The sequence below is a fragment of the Psittacula echo genome (assembly GCF_963264785.1).
Source record: "Psittacula echo genome assembly, chromosome: 5".
NCBI classification, from domain to species: domain Eukaryota; kingdom Metazoa; phylum Chordata; class Aves; order Psittaciformes; family Psittacidae; genus Psittacula; species Psittacula echo.
The window spans coordinates 48,820,842-48,839,276 of record NC_137739.1 but is presented as its reverse complement, the minus strand read 5'-3'; the positions used below and the strand labels follow the sequence as shown (position 1 = coordinate 48,839,276).

At 38.7% G+C, this 18,435-nt stretch overlaps 1 protein-coding gene across 2 annotated transcripts in view; it reads right to left on the bottom strand.

Moving 5' to 3' along the window:
- Window positions 1-17,048, bottom strand: part of ARHGAP5 (Rho GTPase activating protein 5) — a gene marked incomplete at both ends in the record, with an annotated part of 38,990 nt that extends 21,942 nt beyond the window's left edge. For both annotated transcript variants that reach the window (XM_080619841.1, XM_080619842.1), the window contains one exon: window positions 13,326-17,048. In XM_080619841.1, the coding sequence (XP_080475967.1) occupies window positions 13,326-17,048 (3,723 nt within the window). The remainder of the gene's footprint in view (window positions 1-13,325) is intronic.
- Window positions 17,049-18,435: the final 1,387 nt, after the last annotated feature.

Sequence of the window (18,435 nt, the reverse complement as noted above, 5' to 3'; positions counted from 1 at the left end):
CAGGATGACACAATGCAACAGAAATACTACAGGAACAAAAATAAACACACTACTTACTTAGAGTGCTACAATAAGTCTTTACATACTAGAGTTCCATATGGATTTTTCTTGCTTGTTTTGATCCATCCACAATCATATCCTTCCCTACACCAAGAACGACTGTTAGCAGTTCAACTGCTGGACCACAAGTGGGCGATTACAAGAACTACATGTCTTATGTCTGAATGTTCATGAAAATATTCAGATATGACCATATAAAGCAGTCAATCAATTGGCTGTACATTGGCAACTGAACATGTAAATGGAATGAACATCACCATTAAAATCCAGCATTTTATCTTTATATACAGCAAGAAATTAGTTAAAAGCAGCTGCATTTTCATATAAAAGCTCTTCTGTCAACATCTAATAGTACAAAAGAAAATTAAAAAGCACAACAGCCAGATTTAAATTTAATAACCAGGTTCCTAGAAAGTTATAATTCATAAGACTAAAACTCAAATAGCAATTAAGACAACACATGTTTCCATGCTTTACAACTAGAAAAGTCTGGAATTTCAACCTATGTGTATAAATAAATAAATAAATAAATCAGTTAACTTCTAGACTTTTGTACCATTTACTTAATCAGTCCTTACAGACTACCTAGCAAGGCACACATTCATGACTGCCTTGCCCACTGAGAATTAACGAGATGAAGTTGAATTCTAGAGAAGAAAGTGAAAACTCCAGCCTAAAGAACATTTCTCCAACACTCACGCTACAGCACCTCTGGAATTTCTCCAGTATTTGATAAAAAAACCTGTTAACCAAAGTTTTCAGTAACCTAATTAAGGAACAGTAAAACTTTTTATTTACGCATAAAGCATCTTTGTTAGATACCTTGTGATTCTTAAAATCAGCAGCAGAGTTCCTGTGACTGATCATGGTAACAGAAGGCTAACAAAAAATAGGCTTATCTTTCAAATTCTAGATTTCTATAAAAGAGTTCTTCAAAGTATTAAAAATTGCTCTCCAATACATTTCTCCCGAACTTTTACATTAACTGAAAATAGAATCATAGAATAGTCAGGGTTGGAAAGGACCTCAAGATCATCTAGTTCCAACCCCCCTGACATGGGCAGAGACACCCCACACTAAACCATGCCACCCAAGGCCTCATCCAACCTGGCCTTGAACACCGCCAAGGATGGAGCATTCACAGCCTCCCTGGGTAACCCATTCCAGTGCCTCACCACCCTCTCAGTAAAGAATTTCTTCCTTAGATCCAATCTAAACTTCCCCTGTTTAAGTTTGAACCTGTTACCCCTTGTCCTGTCACTACAGTCCCTGATGAAGAGTCCCTCCCCAGCATCCTTGTAGGCCCCCTTCAGAAACTGGAAGGCTGCTATGAGGTCTCCACGCAGCCTTCTCTTCTCCAGGCTGAACAGCCCCAACTTTCTCAGCCTCTCTTCATACGGGACGTGCTCCAATCCCCTGATCATCTTCGTAGCCCTCCTCTGGACTTGTTCCAACAGTTCCATGTCCCTTTTATGTTGAGGACACCAGAACTGCACACAATACTCCAAGTGAGGTCTCACGAGAGCAGTGTAGAGAGTCAGGATCACCTCCTTGGACCTGCTGGTCACGCTCCTCTTGATGCAGCCCAGGATACGGTTGGCTTTCTGGGCTGCGAGCACACACTGAAGCCGGCTCATGTTCATTTTCTCATTGACCAACACCCCCAAGTCCTTCTCTGCAGGGCTGCTCTGAATCTCTTCTCTGCCCAACCTGTAGATGTGCTTGGGATTGCTCCGACCCAGGTGGAGGACCTTGCACTTGGCATGGTTAAACTTCATCAGGTTAGCATCTGCCCACCTCACAAGCGTGCCAAGGTCCCTCTGGATGGCATCCCTTCCCTCCGGCGTATGAACCGAACCACACAGCTTGGTGTCATCGGCAAACTTGCTGAGGGTGCACTCAGTCCCACTGTCCATGTCACCAACAAAGACGTTGAACAAGACCAGTCCCAACACCGATCCCTGAGGGACACCACTCGTTACCAGTCTCCAGCCGGACATCGAGCCATTGACCACAACTCTTTGCATGCGGCCATCCAGCCAGTTCTTTATCCACCGAGTGGTCCACCCATCAAATTGATGTCTCTCCAATTTAGAGACAAGGATGTCATGTGGGACAGTGTCGAATGCTTTGCACAAGTCCAGGTAGATGACGTCAACTGCTCTGCCCCTGTCCATCAGTTCCGTAGCCCCATCATAGAAGGCCACCAAATTGGTCAGGCAGGATTTCCCCTTAGTGAAGCCATGCTGGCTGTCACCAACCACCTCCTTGTTTTTCATGTGCCTTAGCATGCCTTCCAGGAGAATCTGCTCCAAGAGTTTGCCAGGCACAGAGGTGAGACTGACTGGTCTGTAATTCCCCAGGTCATCCATTTTCCCCTTCTTGAAAATGGGGGTTATATTTCCCTTTTTCCAGTCATCGGGAACTTCACCTGACTGCCATCATTTTTCCAATATGATGGCCAGTGGCCTAGCAACTTCATTCGCCAGCTCCTTCAGGACTTGCGGATGGATTTCGTCAGGTCCCATGGACTTGTGTACGTTTAGGTTTTTAAGATGGTCTCTAACCAGATCCTCTCCTACAGTGGGCCTAGGGTCTTCATTCTCACAGTCCCTGCGTCCACCTTCCAAGACTTAGGTGGCGCAGTCAGAGCTTTTGCCAGTGAAGACTGAGGCAAAGAAGTCATTAAGAACCTCAGCCTTCTCCAAATCTCGGGTAGCGAGTTCTCCTGATATCTTCCGGAGGGGGCCTATGTTGTCCCTAGTCTGTCTTTTATTCGCTATGTACCTACAGAATCCCTTCCTGTTATCCTTAACATCCCTAGCCAAGTTCAATTCTAACTGGGCCTTAGCTTTCCTAACCCAGTCCCTAGCTTCCCGGACAGCATCCCTGTATTCTTCCCAGGCTGCCTGTCCCTGCTTCCACCTTCTATAAGCCTCTTTTTTCCTTTGAATTTTCCTGAGCAGCTCCTTATCCATCCAAGGAGGTCTCCTGGCCCTCCTGCTGCACTTCCTTCTAGTTGGGATGCGACACTCCTGAGCTTGGAGCAGGTGATCCTTGAATAACAACCAACAGTCTTGGGTCCCCCTGCCCTCTAGGGCTACATCCCATGGAACCTTACTAAGCAGGTTACTGAAGAGGCCAAAGTCTGCTCTCTTGAAGTCCAGGGCAGTGAGCTTGCTGCACGCTCTTCTCACTGTCCCGAGGATCTCGAACTCAACCATCTTGTGATCACTGCATCCAAGGCTGCCCCAGAATGTCACATTTCCAACAAGCCCTTCCCTGTTGGTGAGCACGAGGTCAAGCATGGCACCTCTCCTTGTCGGCTCCTCTATTACTTGCAGAAGGAAGTTGTCTTCCACACTATCGAGGAACCTCCTGGATTGCTTGTGCTGGGCCGTACCTTCACTCCAACAGATGTCAGGGTGGTTGAAGTCCCCCATGAGAACAAGGGCCTGTGAGCGTGAGGCTGTTCCTATCTGCCTATAGAGCACTTCATCCACAGATTCCTCTTGATCAGGCGGTCTGTAATAGATCCCCCCAGTAATGTCTCCCATGGCTGTTCTCCCTTTAACCCTGACCCACAAACTCTCTGTCGACTGCTCACCTGTCCCCAGACAGAGTTCCGTACTCTTCAGCCTATCCCTAACATAAATAGCAACTTCCCCTCCCCACCTGCCAGGCCTGTCTTTTCTAAAGAGCCTGTAACCTTCCATTCCAACACTCCAGTTGTAGGAGCCATCCCACCATGTTTCTGTCATGCCTACTTACATCATACCCCCATAGACATGCACAACTCTAATTCCTCTTGTTTGTTCCCCATGCTACAGGCGTTTGTATAGAGGCATCTGAGCCGAGCTCCAAATGAAGCCAGCTCATTGGCTGGAGCAGCTGGAATATCCCTACATCGCTCCCAGCATTTATTATAGGTGCTGGCAACAGACTGGGTGTGTTGGGATGGAACAATGCCCCCCTTTCCCAACACATCTAGTTTAAAGCAACCTTGACCAGCCTGGCAAGCCTCCTACCAAAACCACTCTTCCCCTTCTTTGTCAGACTAGCTCCACCAGCCCCCAGTAGACCTGGCCTACTAACTTGGGTCCCGTGCTCAAGACACCCAAACCCCTGACTATGACACCACCCTTTTAACCATTTATTAACCTGGCCAATCCTCCTAGCTTCACAAAAAAAGAACTTAGAATAAAACTTTATGATAACCTTGCATGACAAAGCAGACAATATCTGAAACCGTTCTTTCCAACTGTCAACCCTTTGCCTAACTTTTACTCATCTTGGATAACTGGTTCTGCCAGTATGTGACTTCAGTTTAGAAACAGCCTTTCCTTTCTTCCTTCTCACTGCAGCAGTCCACAGCTTTGAAGTCCCCAGCACCCAGTTTATTGGCCATTTTCTCTTTAATGGCAAAATCTTATTTATGCAACATTCAGTTCAGATGAGCAGCATCTGAAAGTGCCAACTGAAGCTAAAGGTGTAAAACCCGGACAAAGTGAGTGAAATGTGCCTGCAAAGCCACAATAAAGAATGGGGTTTTTTTCGAGTAATTGTCCTGCATTTAGAAGAGTGGTTGTAAGGGACTGAGATATCAAGCATACACACTCAAAAGAACAGGAAGTTTTCTTATATAGAATTGTCTACCTGAAACAGTTTAACCTCCAATGTAGCTAGTTTGTCTAAAGAATCTAAAGAAGAAAGAATAAAAGAAGAAAAAAACCAAAATAATAATAAAAACAAACAAACAAACAAACAAACAAACCACAACCAAAACCCTGAAGTCCTTCTCAAACTTATCTAAAAGTAGAGTAGGAGACAGGATGAACATTGCAGGGCTATTCCATAAACATGAAATTGGGATTTCACAAGGCAGACAAAGTCACAATAATAATTTTTTCAGCTATTTACCATTATGTACCATTATGTATTTCGTCTCCCTCCTGTTAAATATTTATTTAAATATCTTTCAAGATTTCCCTTTCTTTTGGGGCATCTGAGGGGGTAAACTGTCCATTGACAATGCATATCAAATCTCCGTGCAAATAACATGATCTACACAATCTTCACAAAAACTTCTAATAACTTCTAATACTTTTGCAAATTAACAACAAAACTTCGAGGTATTAAAAATCTACCATGTATTTCCTAATTTGAGACTCCCATACATGTCTAGACTTCTTAAGCAAAGATTCTGTTCTGAACGAGAAAGCATATTACTGTGAGAAAGACCTGATCTTTGTGAAAAGATCAACCATCTTCAGGAAAGAAATGCAGGTCTTATTTCTAACCAAAACAAGCTAGCTTTAGTGAAAGCTCTTTTTTTAATCTCCGTTCCCCACTCTGAGAAAATAGCAGCTCTGGATGGAACTTTTAGGTCTGCTAGTCAGGATAATGACTATCATAAATTTTTCTGTGTAAAATTAACTGTTAAAAGTTCTCTAATGATACAATATTTAAACATAAACACTGTTAAACATTATTGATTTAGTTAAACAGCACCTGAAAAAGGTGAATCACCTTAAATTCCCAGATTTTGGCAGAGAGATTACTCTTTTTGCCATAGGTATTTTTACAAGATAGTAATTCTTACTATTAAAAAAATCAATAGTTTTGCCCAATACACCTTCTCCCCACAATACGGCAGTTGCCTGATACTGCATCCAGAATGTACTAATCTAGGCACAATTCCATATGCTTCTACATCATAATAAAAAAGGACTAGTAGGCACCAAGTTAGAGAAAACAAGAAGCAGCACAGAAGTTTTCTTAGTTAATCCCAGCAAAAAGCTTATTCTTTGACATAGCACTGTTTCGTGTAATTAAAACACAATCCTAACACTGTAACACTGAAATCCTTAGTTGTCATATAAATCTGTTTTTTATAATTGATTGTTGCACTATCGTTAAGCGTTACAGCATGGGTTTCACCACTTGCTTCTTGCCAAAGACAACTTCTCTTCTTACCCTAACAGAGGTTAATAACAAACCTCCAGCTGATCCTTACATATTTTGGCAGTAAAACATTTTAACTCTGAGAAACCCAAACTTGCCTTGCATTGCTGATACCAAAAGCATTTACCTGAAATACTGTTTTAATTACAGTAGTTTAATCACTGAAACGTGTTGCAAAAGATTAGCTAAAGTCCTCTTAATAAAAGGCAAGGTAAACATAAAAACATATATTCCAGTACAGCACCTAATTCTTGATTTCAACACTTAAAATTTCATTATAAAAATCATAAAACCGCGAAAATGGAGATTTAAAGTATACTCCAGATTAACCCTCCTGACTGCAGGTACCCGGGTATTAGCTAAGCAGCACCCATCTTCTAGAGACAAACAAGGCTGAGACTTCAGAGTACAATGCACATAAATGCAACTTATTAAAACTAACTCCAAAACCTAAACAAATCTGCCCAAACCTACCTATCACACACCTTTACGGATGAGCTGCTTACTCTAGCAAGTCCTGTCTGCTTAAGCTGGGCTCCCCTTCCTTTTTTCCTCTCACCTCCATCACACCAGAATGGTGGGATCATCATAATTTATTTATCAAAGGAGAAACTTAACCACTTCTCTACCTCCCACACACTTCACTACTCTTTTAATACAAAGAAAATGTTTTGCCTACTTCATGTGTAGTCAGCCCAAGGGTCACAGAGGGCAAAGTCCATATTTTCAGGTGTATTAAAGTAGTTCATAAAACCACGCACCCTGAACAGCATTCACTTGATAGGCTTAATAAAGCATTTGTAATCTCTACTTCATGGCTAGCTCTTCAGAAATTATACAACATATGAATACTGCAGACGATGGTCCCTAACATGCTCTTTCTTCCCCTCACACCTTCTGCCATTTTTAGAGTTCCAGCTTGCTACACTAAGTTTTAAACTACAGAGGCTCAAGAAGGCATATGGCTCCAAATACACATTTTAAGAGTGTTATATTTGAACAGATGAAACCTGAAAGGACAGATTTTGGTATTTCCTATACTCCTCAGGAGAGGGGAAACAAAAAACAAAAAACAAAAAACAAAAAAATAATCATTCTAGTCTGAAGTAGACAGTACTTTGCTAAATCAACCATTGAATTTACACAAGAACAGCTGAATCCAAATGTAAGTTGATCTTCCATTTCTCATGTTTACCTTAGTCATATTAAAACTGAGATCAACATATATAGGCTGTACAGTTCCTGCCACTATTTCAGTAATAGCTTCAACGTAAAATTCCGTGTAATTTTGAAATATTAAGAGCAAACAAGTTCAAGCACAGAAAAATAGATGTCAAACCTGTATTACTCACTCAGACTTGTTTTAGAACACACTATACGTGATAGTTCATCTAGGTGCTCGTGAATTTTTCCATTGAGAAGTTTACAGATTAAAGAAAAAGGCACCTTACAATCATCTTGGCATAAAGGAAAATGGAAAGAACGTAAGTCACTATCTTATTTGGGAATAACAAATGTTGTTTGCAAACGAGATTGCAAGGCATAATGCTTTAAAGCACTGTTTTTCAGATTTAATTTAACAACACAGCTGGAAACTCCAATCACAAAAAAAAAAAAAAAAAAAAATCAGACCTTGAGTAATGAAACTATTGACTATAGGTTAGAGAAAAAAAAACAGTGAAACTTTTACAGATTTAGTAACTTAACAGTGGTATGTCAAAGAATTATCACTGATCTGTTAATTTACTATATTGTTTACAAGACCTCTGTAGTTAGGATTTGTTTTCAGAAGTACTTTGAGTAACTTCTTCCATTAAAAAAATATAATTCTAATCTGACTCCTACTTTCACAAATGTATTAATAAAATAATTCTTCTATAACAAGACAAGAACACTCATCATATCTCAAAGTATTCATGAAGAGCTCTAAATTAGATGGGTAAATTTTCAATACTCCCACAGTATTGAAATTATTCCATAGTAAAGACCAATAATAAGGCTAATTGTAATTATGTGGAATAGCTACACATTTTCAGATCAGGCAGCCTTCCTGCTGTACAGGGAATTACTAAATTAAGACAACGGTCAAAAATAACTTGCAATCATTTAATGTAGTAATAATAACAAATAAATCAATAATAATTGATAAATAATTTAAAGCATATTTTTATCAAGCTTGTTTACACGAGAAGAACATTCCAAACCAAGAAGCACTATGGTTTAGGTCATATATCAATGCATAAACTGTGTGACAGTTGCAGCTTTAGGGTTATTACAGACATATGAAGAGGTTTCTCCTGTTTGAGATTTAAAGCTTCCTCTAGCAAGATCCCTGTCCTCTAGGAATGATCACTGCCCTTTCATATCCTGAAATCTTCTGCATTTTCTTTCTGTTGCTCCGTATCTCCAAATTCACCAAGTTAAAGACAAAATTAATTTATTATATGGCCTGCAAAGGCTGCTGCTTTTAAAAAGAGTGGTGTGTACCAACTCACAATAATGTTCTATAGCAGACCTTCGTATTACAATACTGAAATTCTAATCAAGCCAAGCATCTACTTGTAGTTCCCACCTGCAATTTTTAAAAAAGATGCAGATGAATGAGCACACATCTCAGCTGGAGAGGTCTGACTTGGCAAAGCAGAAACAGCAGAGGCAAGCTGCAGATCAACATTGTTCTCTGTGCTCAGTTCCTCGAAGTTTGTGAAGAAAACAAATAATCAAACATAGAAAACATGTTGATAAAGGGGAGAATTCTCTCTGGAAAATGATTTTGAGAGATATTTTGTGCAATAACTGCAGAAAGGACTAAGTGCTTTTTCATAAGAGAAACTTTTACAGGAAAAGTTCTGTAGGGGGAAAAAAAAAGACACATTAACAAATACTGGCACATAACATGCACTTGTAAGCGTTCAAGCAGTGTGCACAGAACTCCACACCAACTTGGGTAAGAAGTTGCATGATTGAAGCCTGACTACTTTCTTTTTCTCCTTCTCTTCACTTTTTTCATATACTGCCCTGCCAGAAAATGTTTAACAGCCATTTGTTAACAGCACATGCAAGGCCGTACAATAATTTTTTTCAGAACTTTTAGAAACATGGTAATAACATAAAATAAGATAAAGGTGGGTGTATCACAAGATTGACTATGCTAGACTGATTCAACCTTCTCCATTGAAAACGTACTCTTTTCGACAGGCAAAGAAACCTCAACAATCAGCTGGTTTTACCACTCTGAATGTTAGTAAGGCAATTGATGGTGGCATACAGGAAACTTCTGAGACAACCAGAGTAACAGAAATAGGATGATATTCAACAACAAAAAGGGCAAAGCCATAGACTAACGGAAACATCGTACATTGGAACGTGCATGTAGCATGTACATACATGTATGTACTGTATGTGTATGCATATACTACAATGTGCATGTACTATACAGTAGTAAGTCATTAGCTGGAAATTATGAAGGACAAGAAAAGGCCAAAGGTTCCTAAAGTGACAATAACTGAACTGCAGCTAAGACACTTAAGTGCAATCACACAATTGTGTTAGGCTGTAACTTCTAGTACAGATCAACAAACATTAAGATGATATGAGGCACTTCTATGTCATTCTTTGCAATACTATACACAATTTCAGTCATCCTCTCTCAAAAACCTAAGTTCAGAGGAATTACAAAACCTTTTTTAGTCTTCTAAAACACAGGTCACGAGGCAGCCATATTCTCTTCATCTCTTTGGGGGTGACCAATGACAAAGGGAAAAAAAACATTTCAGAAGAAATGTTAACATAAGGAAAGGTGAAAACTGCATATTGCAAGAAGATTCCTCACTGATATAGAGGAAACAAACTCTGACTGAGTTTTAAAGAACAGTGAGAATGAAGGGATGAAACTTTTCAGAGGAATTATTTCTGTGACAATTGAAAACGGAGCTCAAGCATGGTTCTTCCAGTTCTGACTACCAGCATACAGAAACATGAACTAAAATGCAAACATGGTGTTACGGACAAAAACTATGGGCAAATAAATCAGACCAAAGCACACTTAACTGGCCTCCGTTTCAAATTGTTTAATTTCCTTGGGTAGTATGCAGCATTAGAGGACCTTGCAAGTAACATTAATTGCTTGCCACAGATTTCTCACTGCTATACTTTCCATTGTAAAACATCTTAATTTATTCTTACAAATAGCAACAAGTAGCAGAATCCCGAGTATTTACTTCTGCCTTTAACAATATGTGTTCACAATAGGGTTTTTTTAAAAAGTTTGGTGTATGTGTTAGCAGATGAATTAAACTATGGCTGACAGATTCCGGTTTGTAAAAAGAAACTGTTGGTTTTCCTATTATCATGTTTTCTGAAACTCCCTTCCTCCTCCCTACCCATGCAGCTCTTGCTGCCTTCAATTTTTTACATGACCCCTATGATCACTGTACACCCACTGCCTCCCTATATCTGTCCTAGTGCCTCTACTTTCATACGATTTCATCTGGTAACTTGGTAGACTGGGCTCTGAAAGCATCAGGACAGAAGGAGCACCCTTCAGCAAGATTGTGTCTCTTTCTTGAAACACATTATCTTTAAATGTTTCCTTATTCTGAGCCTGCCTTCAGGACAGTTTCCAGAACAGCCTTCAAGAGGAAAGTAAATTTCCTTCAAGAAACTTTCACTGGTTTTAATTTTAAAGTAATTGTCATAAATGAGGAGGGATAAGGGGATGGGAAGCCAACACACACCCCCCAAAAAAAAAAAACAAACCCAAAACAATATCCCCCAACATAGTCTTACAAAAAATTTGAAACTTAAATGTCTCCAAAGGCAAATTCTGTTTCTATATGAAGTCTGCTTTGCGTAAGTGAAAACTCTAGTACAAAACCCACAAATGACTGTGCATAGGAGCTGTCTGCAATACCATACAAGAAACCCACCCAGAAGCACCACATCTCAAACCCCTCAAACCAACAAAGATGAAAGGAGTATCAAGAATGTTACATCCCATTTAGGCTTTAAAAAGCAATAGCATACTTCGAAGCAAAAGCACAAGATCAAGTTGTAATCTCTTTGACAGAGACAATAAGGATCTCAGACTTTAAAGGCTGTTTTTCCAAACAAATTCATTTTGTTCATAAGAATTCTGTATTTCAGAATCACTATAATTATAGCAAGAGTAGTTACATGTGTATCTTATGTTCCTTTTACATACAACAATTTAGGAAAAGTATCAGTAAGAGCTTTAAGCAACATTAAGAAAAGAGTACAAAAGTTTTATTTATGCCCTTCACATTCAAAGGGTCAAAATTCTCAAAAAAAGCTCAGCAAGTAATCTGTAAGTAGTGGTGCACTAATATCCCTCACATGGACTAAATAACAGCCAACAAGGAAAATATCATTTTAATAATTTTTCAGTTCTGGTAATTAAAGACTACTAGATGCTCATCTAAAACAACAACATGGTGAACATGTTGGAGTAAGTTCCAAATATGGTAAAACTGCATGGCTCTTACAAAAGAATCAACCAAAGGAGTACATTAGAAACTGGAATGATTCTCAGATGAACTGGAACCACTCTCACTTTGACATAATGCAAGTCAACACATACAGAAGTCACTACTTATCAAAAGCAATAAGCACCCAACACTCTTAGACATTTTGAATGCTTGCAAATGTTTCAGTTATCAAGTTAAATTTGCTTTCAACATCATTACAATAACTTGTACTTCTACTATTAATTTTTCTCTGACTAAGTTGAAAGTAGCAGCCCTAGTCCTCAACTTGCAAGTTATAACAAAAAAAAAAAAAAAAAAAAACTGTTATACTCTTCAAGAGTCTTAACCTACTACAAAAATTTAGAACAGCCTGAAACTTTCAACTCAGGCTGCCTCTCAACAGGTCAAAGCCCAAAGCGGAGGCTTTGGTAAACATATCAAGGGGGTTTCTGACACAACACCAGGGAGAGAAGATACCACTACATTCCATCTCCACATTTCAAACATAAACACCCAAGTGAGAGGAACTCTCTGTCAAGTCAACACAGCTCAGACAGTAGGAGGATTACGAATATTGCGTTTCAATTTCTATGTAGCAAGATTATTTCAATCAAAACTATACAAATTATTTTTAAAAAAGTAAGTTTCCCAAAAATAACAACTTCAAAGTATTTTTAACCTTATGATTTTATGCCCACAAGACACCATTATCCATGCTTATGAGTAAGGTTTGAGAAAATTTAGTGCCCTTTAAATCACTCGTGTAATTCAAATCACAGCTGCATGCTAGGAAGTGCAGTTCAGAATTTAATCCATTAGTAAAATTTAACTATGCTCTGCTTGAACAAAACTTATTTCTAAATGCTATTCAAGTGCTGTCAGATTTAAGCTAAAAGGGACATTTTTAAAACACTAACAAAAGACAGTATTAAAAAGGTTGATTCATTTTGAGACTAGAAAGAAAATATCTAAGTGACCAGGCACACTCCTGATTTCATATTAAACATAAACTGTATGAAGACAATGATTGCTAGCCTAAAATTAAGATCTAAACTATAAAGTGCATACATTGAGAATCTACACCACAACACTATACTGATGTAAAAAATTTTATAGCAGCAGGTCAAAAGACAAGTAACTATCAAACTTAAAGATCAAACTAAAAGCACAGACATTTTTCAAGTAGAACGTCATATTATTTAGAAACCCATAACAGGCAGGCATTTTGTTCCTTTTATTTTGTTTGAATTAAGAATTGTACAGGTAGCACAGCTTTCAACATGATTACCTGCTTGCCCATACTAGGAAAATGCAGCAGTCAGTAAAATCACTGAACAAAGTTTCCCTTTCGTGTTCTTGTTTCAGAATTCCAGGTAGACAATTAAGAATTAAAAAGAAACCACCCCTTTCATTCACCAGCCCCAAACTTTGCTCTAGCAGCTAGAACTGCAAGAACCAGTTCTACCCAAGAACTCACAGAGCAACCTTTTTTTTTTTTTTTTTTTTTTTTTTTTTTAAGTTGTTATGATTAAGCAAATTTTGTCTTCACTTAGTCACATGGAAGAGAGACTGCACAGGTACAGAGGTGAAAAAGAACAGAAACTTACTGAACAGCTGATTAGATAGACAAACCATCTCATTCCCCCAGGTTTGCTAGTTCTGAGGAAGTTAAGCAAGAACTTGGACAAAAATCAAACAATGTTACATCAAAATTTGAAAACACCTGTTTCAAGATACGGTGTAACTCTTGCATATTTTGACTCTTCCCTTCTTAGAACATACCAGAAGTTGTAAATAAAATTTAAATCAACTTACCTTCTTATCTTCTTTTACTTTGTGAGTTTTCTTTTTCATTTTTTTCTCATCCAGTTCTTGATCCGATGTAATAGCAGGGTTATCTATGCCACCCTTCCATGTTTCAACAGGTGAAAGAAGTGGGTCTTCTTCACTTCCACGATGTCTTCCTTTTCTTTTAGTTTTTGAGGTGGTGAAAGCCTCATCATCACTTGCATCCGAATGTGTTCTCCTATAGTAAGACTTAGCTTTGCTGAACAGAGTTTTAGACTTGTATTTGTATTTCGAAGGCCTTCTTTCCCCATGACTTTTGGATATTCTATCAGAAAACCCATTTTCTTCCTCACCTTGGGTATTTATAACAATTGAGTTTCGAACCTTAATAATACGATTCTGACTATCATCTGGAACCGCATATATATCATCTGCAAAGCCTTTATGTTTGAAAATAGTGTCAATAGGTTCAGCATAGTTGTCAGATTGGTCTATATCTTCTGGTGGTGCTGCAGGCACTCGAGAAGGTTGTTTCCTAGGGTTTTTGCCAATACCTGCTTCAATTGTTTTCAGGAGATTAGGATCCAGTTTTTTCACATTTGTTCTTGGAACAAGTGGTTTCGGTTTTATTGGAGGAGGCACTTTATGGTTGCGTTCATGGTCATGACAAATGAGTGGTGTACTGTGAACAGGATATTCATTTCCTTCCAAATCTAGTCGGTACTTTGAACGGTCACTAGGTGCTGGGAGTAACCTCACATCATCACCAATTGGACTGTAAGGTGGTGGTCCTTCAGCATCATCCTCTGAATCTGGATAATTATAGTCAAGGGAACTTCCTCTGGGAGATCTGGGAAAAACATCTTCACTTGTATGGGTTGTTTCCCTTGTGCTGTCTGACATATAAGAACTTTCAATCATGTTTTTCTTCTCTAATACGTCACTGAAGAACAATGTGAAAACCTCAGTCTGACGATGATACTGAGATAATGAATATAAAGCTGTAAACTTAGCAGTAATCTCTGTTGCTATATGTTCCCCTTCTGTCATGAGTTCTTTGATTGCTTCATTTTCAAAGAAGTCTGCCTGGCTATCAGTAACAGCCACTAACTGGACAGGAATCGTATCCTGAACTTCAGAAAGAAATGCCCGAAGCATTCCCATGGATGCCTTCCGCTTCGCAGAATAGACCAGTATATATCCATGAACAAGTTCATCTTTCCTTACACCAATTGAAGAATGATATGATAATATAGTTATCTGTATTCGACGCCTCTTTTCACCTATTATTTTATCAAGCATCAAAGAATTATTCTGGCCAGCCTGAGCAGCACTACAGGAGTGAGAGTCAAGGAAGGGTGACAGAATAAGATCCACACTAAACGGATCACCACACATGGCACACATGACTATTCTTAAGTCCGCTTCTGACAGATCTTTAATGGTGGGAACTGGACTTACAACATCAAAATTGTGTTTAACCGCTTCCAGTACTCCCCTCAGAGCTTGTTTTATTTGAGCCTCATTGAATTTGCGTGGATATGTACCAGCAGGTACATCTACAAAAGGACATTGCAATTTATTGGCCAACTGCTGTCCTTGATGTCTGAGAATAGGTAGATTCTTGCTGACACTGTCCCTCTGGTTAGCCAGTATTAACGTAAATGGAAGATTAGCCATATACTTGTCTCTCCTTATCTGAGATGCTTCAGCCCTTATTTTTGCAATGCACTCCCCAATAAAATTCAGTGATTCAATGGAGTTAAACACACAGAAACAACCATGTGGTTTGAAGGCTGAGGTCCACAACTGAGTCAACAGGTATGGGGATTTTGCATCAGCTGGCCTAAGATCGAGTTCATATATTTTTCCATCTAATGCATATTCATCATCAGTGGATTGTGTGCGAATTTCATTTGCCAATTCTTGTGCAAGGCCATCCTTGCCCAAAATGAAGAGATTGACTTTATCAATGTTGGCACTATCATGATATAAATTTGAGCGACCATGGTCTAGTTGCACAAGACTGTTGGCAAGTAACTGCTCTACTTTAATGTCCATGCAATTCTGGCCACTGAGACAAGTTTCTTTAGTTGGGTGATAAACAAATCCTATGTGTTTAAGCAGAAGAGATTCTCTGTCAGGTGCAAGTTTCTGTAAAGCTTTGTATCTAGGTTCTTCACTCAGAACTGCATGAATTTCACTCATTTTATCTGAGCTTGGTGTTGCATTAAGATCCAGGTCATAAAACAGCTCTGAATGTTCAAAAAGCATTTCCTGAAACTCCTCTTTGGCTTTTTCAACAATCTCCCTCTGGTGCCTACCATACACTTCTTTACTATCTGCATCAGTGATGTATTTGAATGCTTCATCCTCTACCACAAAACATATAACTTCTTCCCATGGCTGTCCGGGTGAAATGAACTGGATTTTCTCAAGAGTTTTTTTGAATTTCTCCTTCATTTCAACCCTCCTTTTTTCAGATATAAGATGCTGCACATGGTTTTTGTAAACTTTCTCTGCCTCTGGCGTAGTGAGAAGGTCAAATGGAATCCTTCTGTCATTCACTTTATCTATGTGGTCAGTTTCATCCCAGGGTGTTTTTTCAAGCACTACAAAACAGGACTGGAAGTCAGGCCTTTTCTCCATTACCTTCAAGGCTTCTGACCAGCTCAAGCGTTCAATCTCATCAAGATTTGACAGAAGAGTATTAAGAGCTCTTGGCAATGCATTAATGTATTCTTCTTTTCTTTTTCGAATATGTTCCTGTTTAAGCTGCTCTATGTGTTTTGAAAATGTGTTTTTGGCCTTTTTTGTTCCTTCCAAATTTATGTACTCTTCATAATCAGGGTGGTTTTTCAGTTTATTACTAACAGTTTTCCAAGTTGCATGATAGTCTCTCACAGTTTGGACAAGTTTTTCAAACTTGTCTGTTGCTGTAAAAACTAGCTGCCTTTGAGTTTTATAGGCATCCAGATAGGGGATTATTTTAGGTTTACCACGAGTTTTATCCATCATTTGTACCAATGCAGTAAAACATGTTTCAACATTGACATTGAACCTTGCCGATGTTTCCACTACCACAAGGTTCTTCTTATTTGAAGCAAAGGCCTGAACCTCTCGCAGATAATGATCCACACATTCATCGCATTTCGTTGCTGCTATTATTATGGGTTTTTTGGATTTTGAGAGCTGGATATAGAGATTATTCACAAATTTAAGTTGATCATCAAACTTCCTATTGCAGCCTTGGCTTACGTCAATGCACAATAAAAATCCATCTATGCTTAATTTCCCTTCAGGCATTTGTTTTTGCTCAAAGTCTTGCTCCAAGCCTAGCTGATCTGTGCAAATGTACATTAGTTTTTCTGCTGACTGCAGTTTGGAGGCAGCTGCACGCTTTATATATGGTTGTAAATTCGTACTCCGATGAGGCAAGAAAGTCTGATCATCAATGAACTCAGTCTGTTCAATTACATGAATTCTGCACTCAATTCCATCCTCACCACTTTGTGTTACGTCACCCCAGTACAAAAAGTGATCATTGTTAACAACTCTTCCTCCAAAGTCAATTGTGCTAAGCACAGAGGTATGCTCAAGGTAATATTCATCTGCTTTTGAACGAACAAATCTATTGCACAAACATGACTTTCCAACTCCACAATTACCTTTATCCTTTTCAGTTCCAGACAGTCCAACAACACTAACAGCATAAGATGGGGGGCGTGGTTCTTTGTTTTTTGCCATCATAACTTTCCTCTCATCCTTTTGCAATTATCAAGGTAATTGTATGTGGTTTTCATTCTGGAAAGGCTCCTACAAATTTAAGTTGTATTTCCAGGGTTCCGGAAATAGCTTCCAGTTGTTCCTGCTTCAGCTTGTCATTGAGAGAACCTCAGATAGCCAGGTTGATGAGGATCATCTTCCTAAAGAAAACAAAGAAGGGAAAAAAATTTTAAAGATTGCAGGTATTTCCTTCTAATATTCAAGAGAGAAAAGAGGTTTTAAAAAGCACTTTTGATTGCTCACTCTGAAAGTGTTTCCTAGGTGTATGAAATTTTACAACTACTTTAAATGAAATCTTAAAGTCACAATTAATTCATGTCAATACTATCTATATTATAAATTTGAAACCAAACAGGCTTTAAGTACCATTTAATAATAGTTCATACCTATTTTGATAGATCAGCATACTTCTAAAAAAGAAAAACAACCCATACCCAAAACCCCAAATTACTGGTTTTCTTCATAACTTAGGGTGCTAGGCACTAGAAGCATTTTCCACTACAATAAATGCAACACAAAAACTCTAAACCCAACTCAATATTCACATACACACTCCTACTCACGCTCATACATCCACTAGATAGCATGCTTACCTGTGTGACTAACTACTTTTGTGTGCATTTGTAGGTTTGGGTTTAGATTTCAATAACAAAACTTTCACATAAGCTGTAAAACCAGGAACTTGCCAATGTGGCTTAGCCACTACCTATCTACAGAACTACTTTATTTGTATACTAACAGAAAACTGCTTTTAAGGAGAAGTTTCTAACCTGAATTGTATAGAAAAGTAGAGATATTTTCACAGAGATACTACATACAGAAAATTGAGACTTACATCTGAGATTTTAAGATTACAATGTAGTATTTCTTCTGTTCCTAGGAAAAAATCAAAAACTTTTAATAACTGTAAACAAAAACTACTATACCTACACTCAAGCTTCCACAGAATTACATACAAGGTTCCAGCCGCTTTACTGAAGCTGTCTTTGAGTATAACAATTCCCACAAACTCTGTTATTAATCAGAAGACTCTGCTTAAATACATACTGCAAATTGAAAAATATTTACTGTTTTAAAAACAACTACATTATAAGGGAAACAGAAAACTGAATGGCTAGGCCCAATAGATTGTGTTTAGTGGCATGAAAAGTAGTGGTGTACTCCAGGGACTTTTCAACATCTTCATTAATGACTTCGATGACGGGGCAGAGCGCACCCACTTGCTGTGGCAAGTTTGCTGGTGACAAAAATGGGAGGAGCAGCTGATACACCAGAGGGTTAGGCTGCCATCCAGAGAGACACCAACAAGCTAAAGACATGGGCTGAGAGAAGCCTTGTGCGACACAAAGTC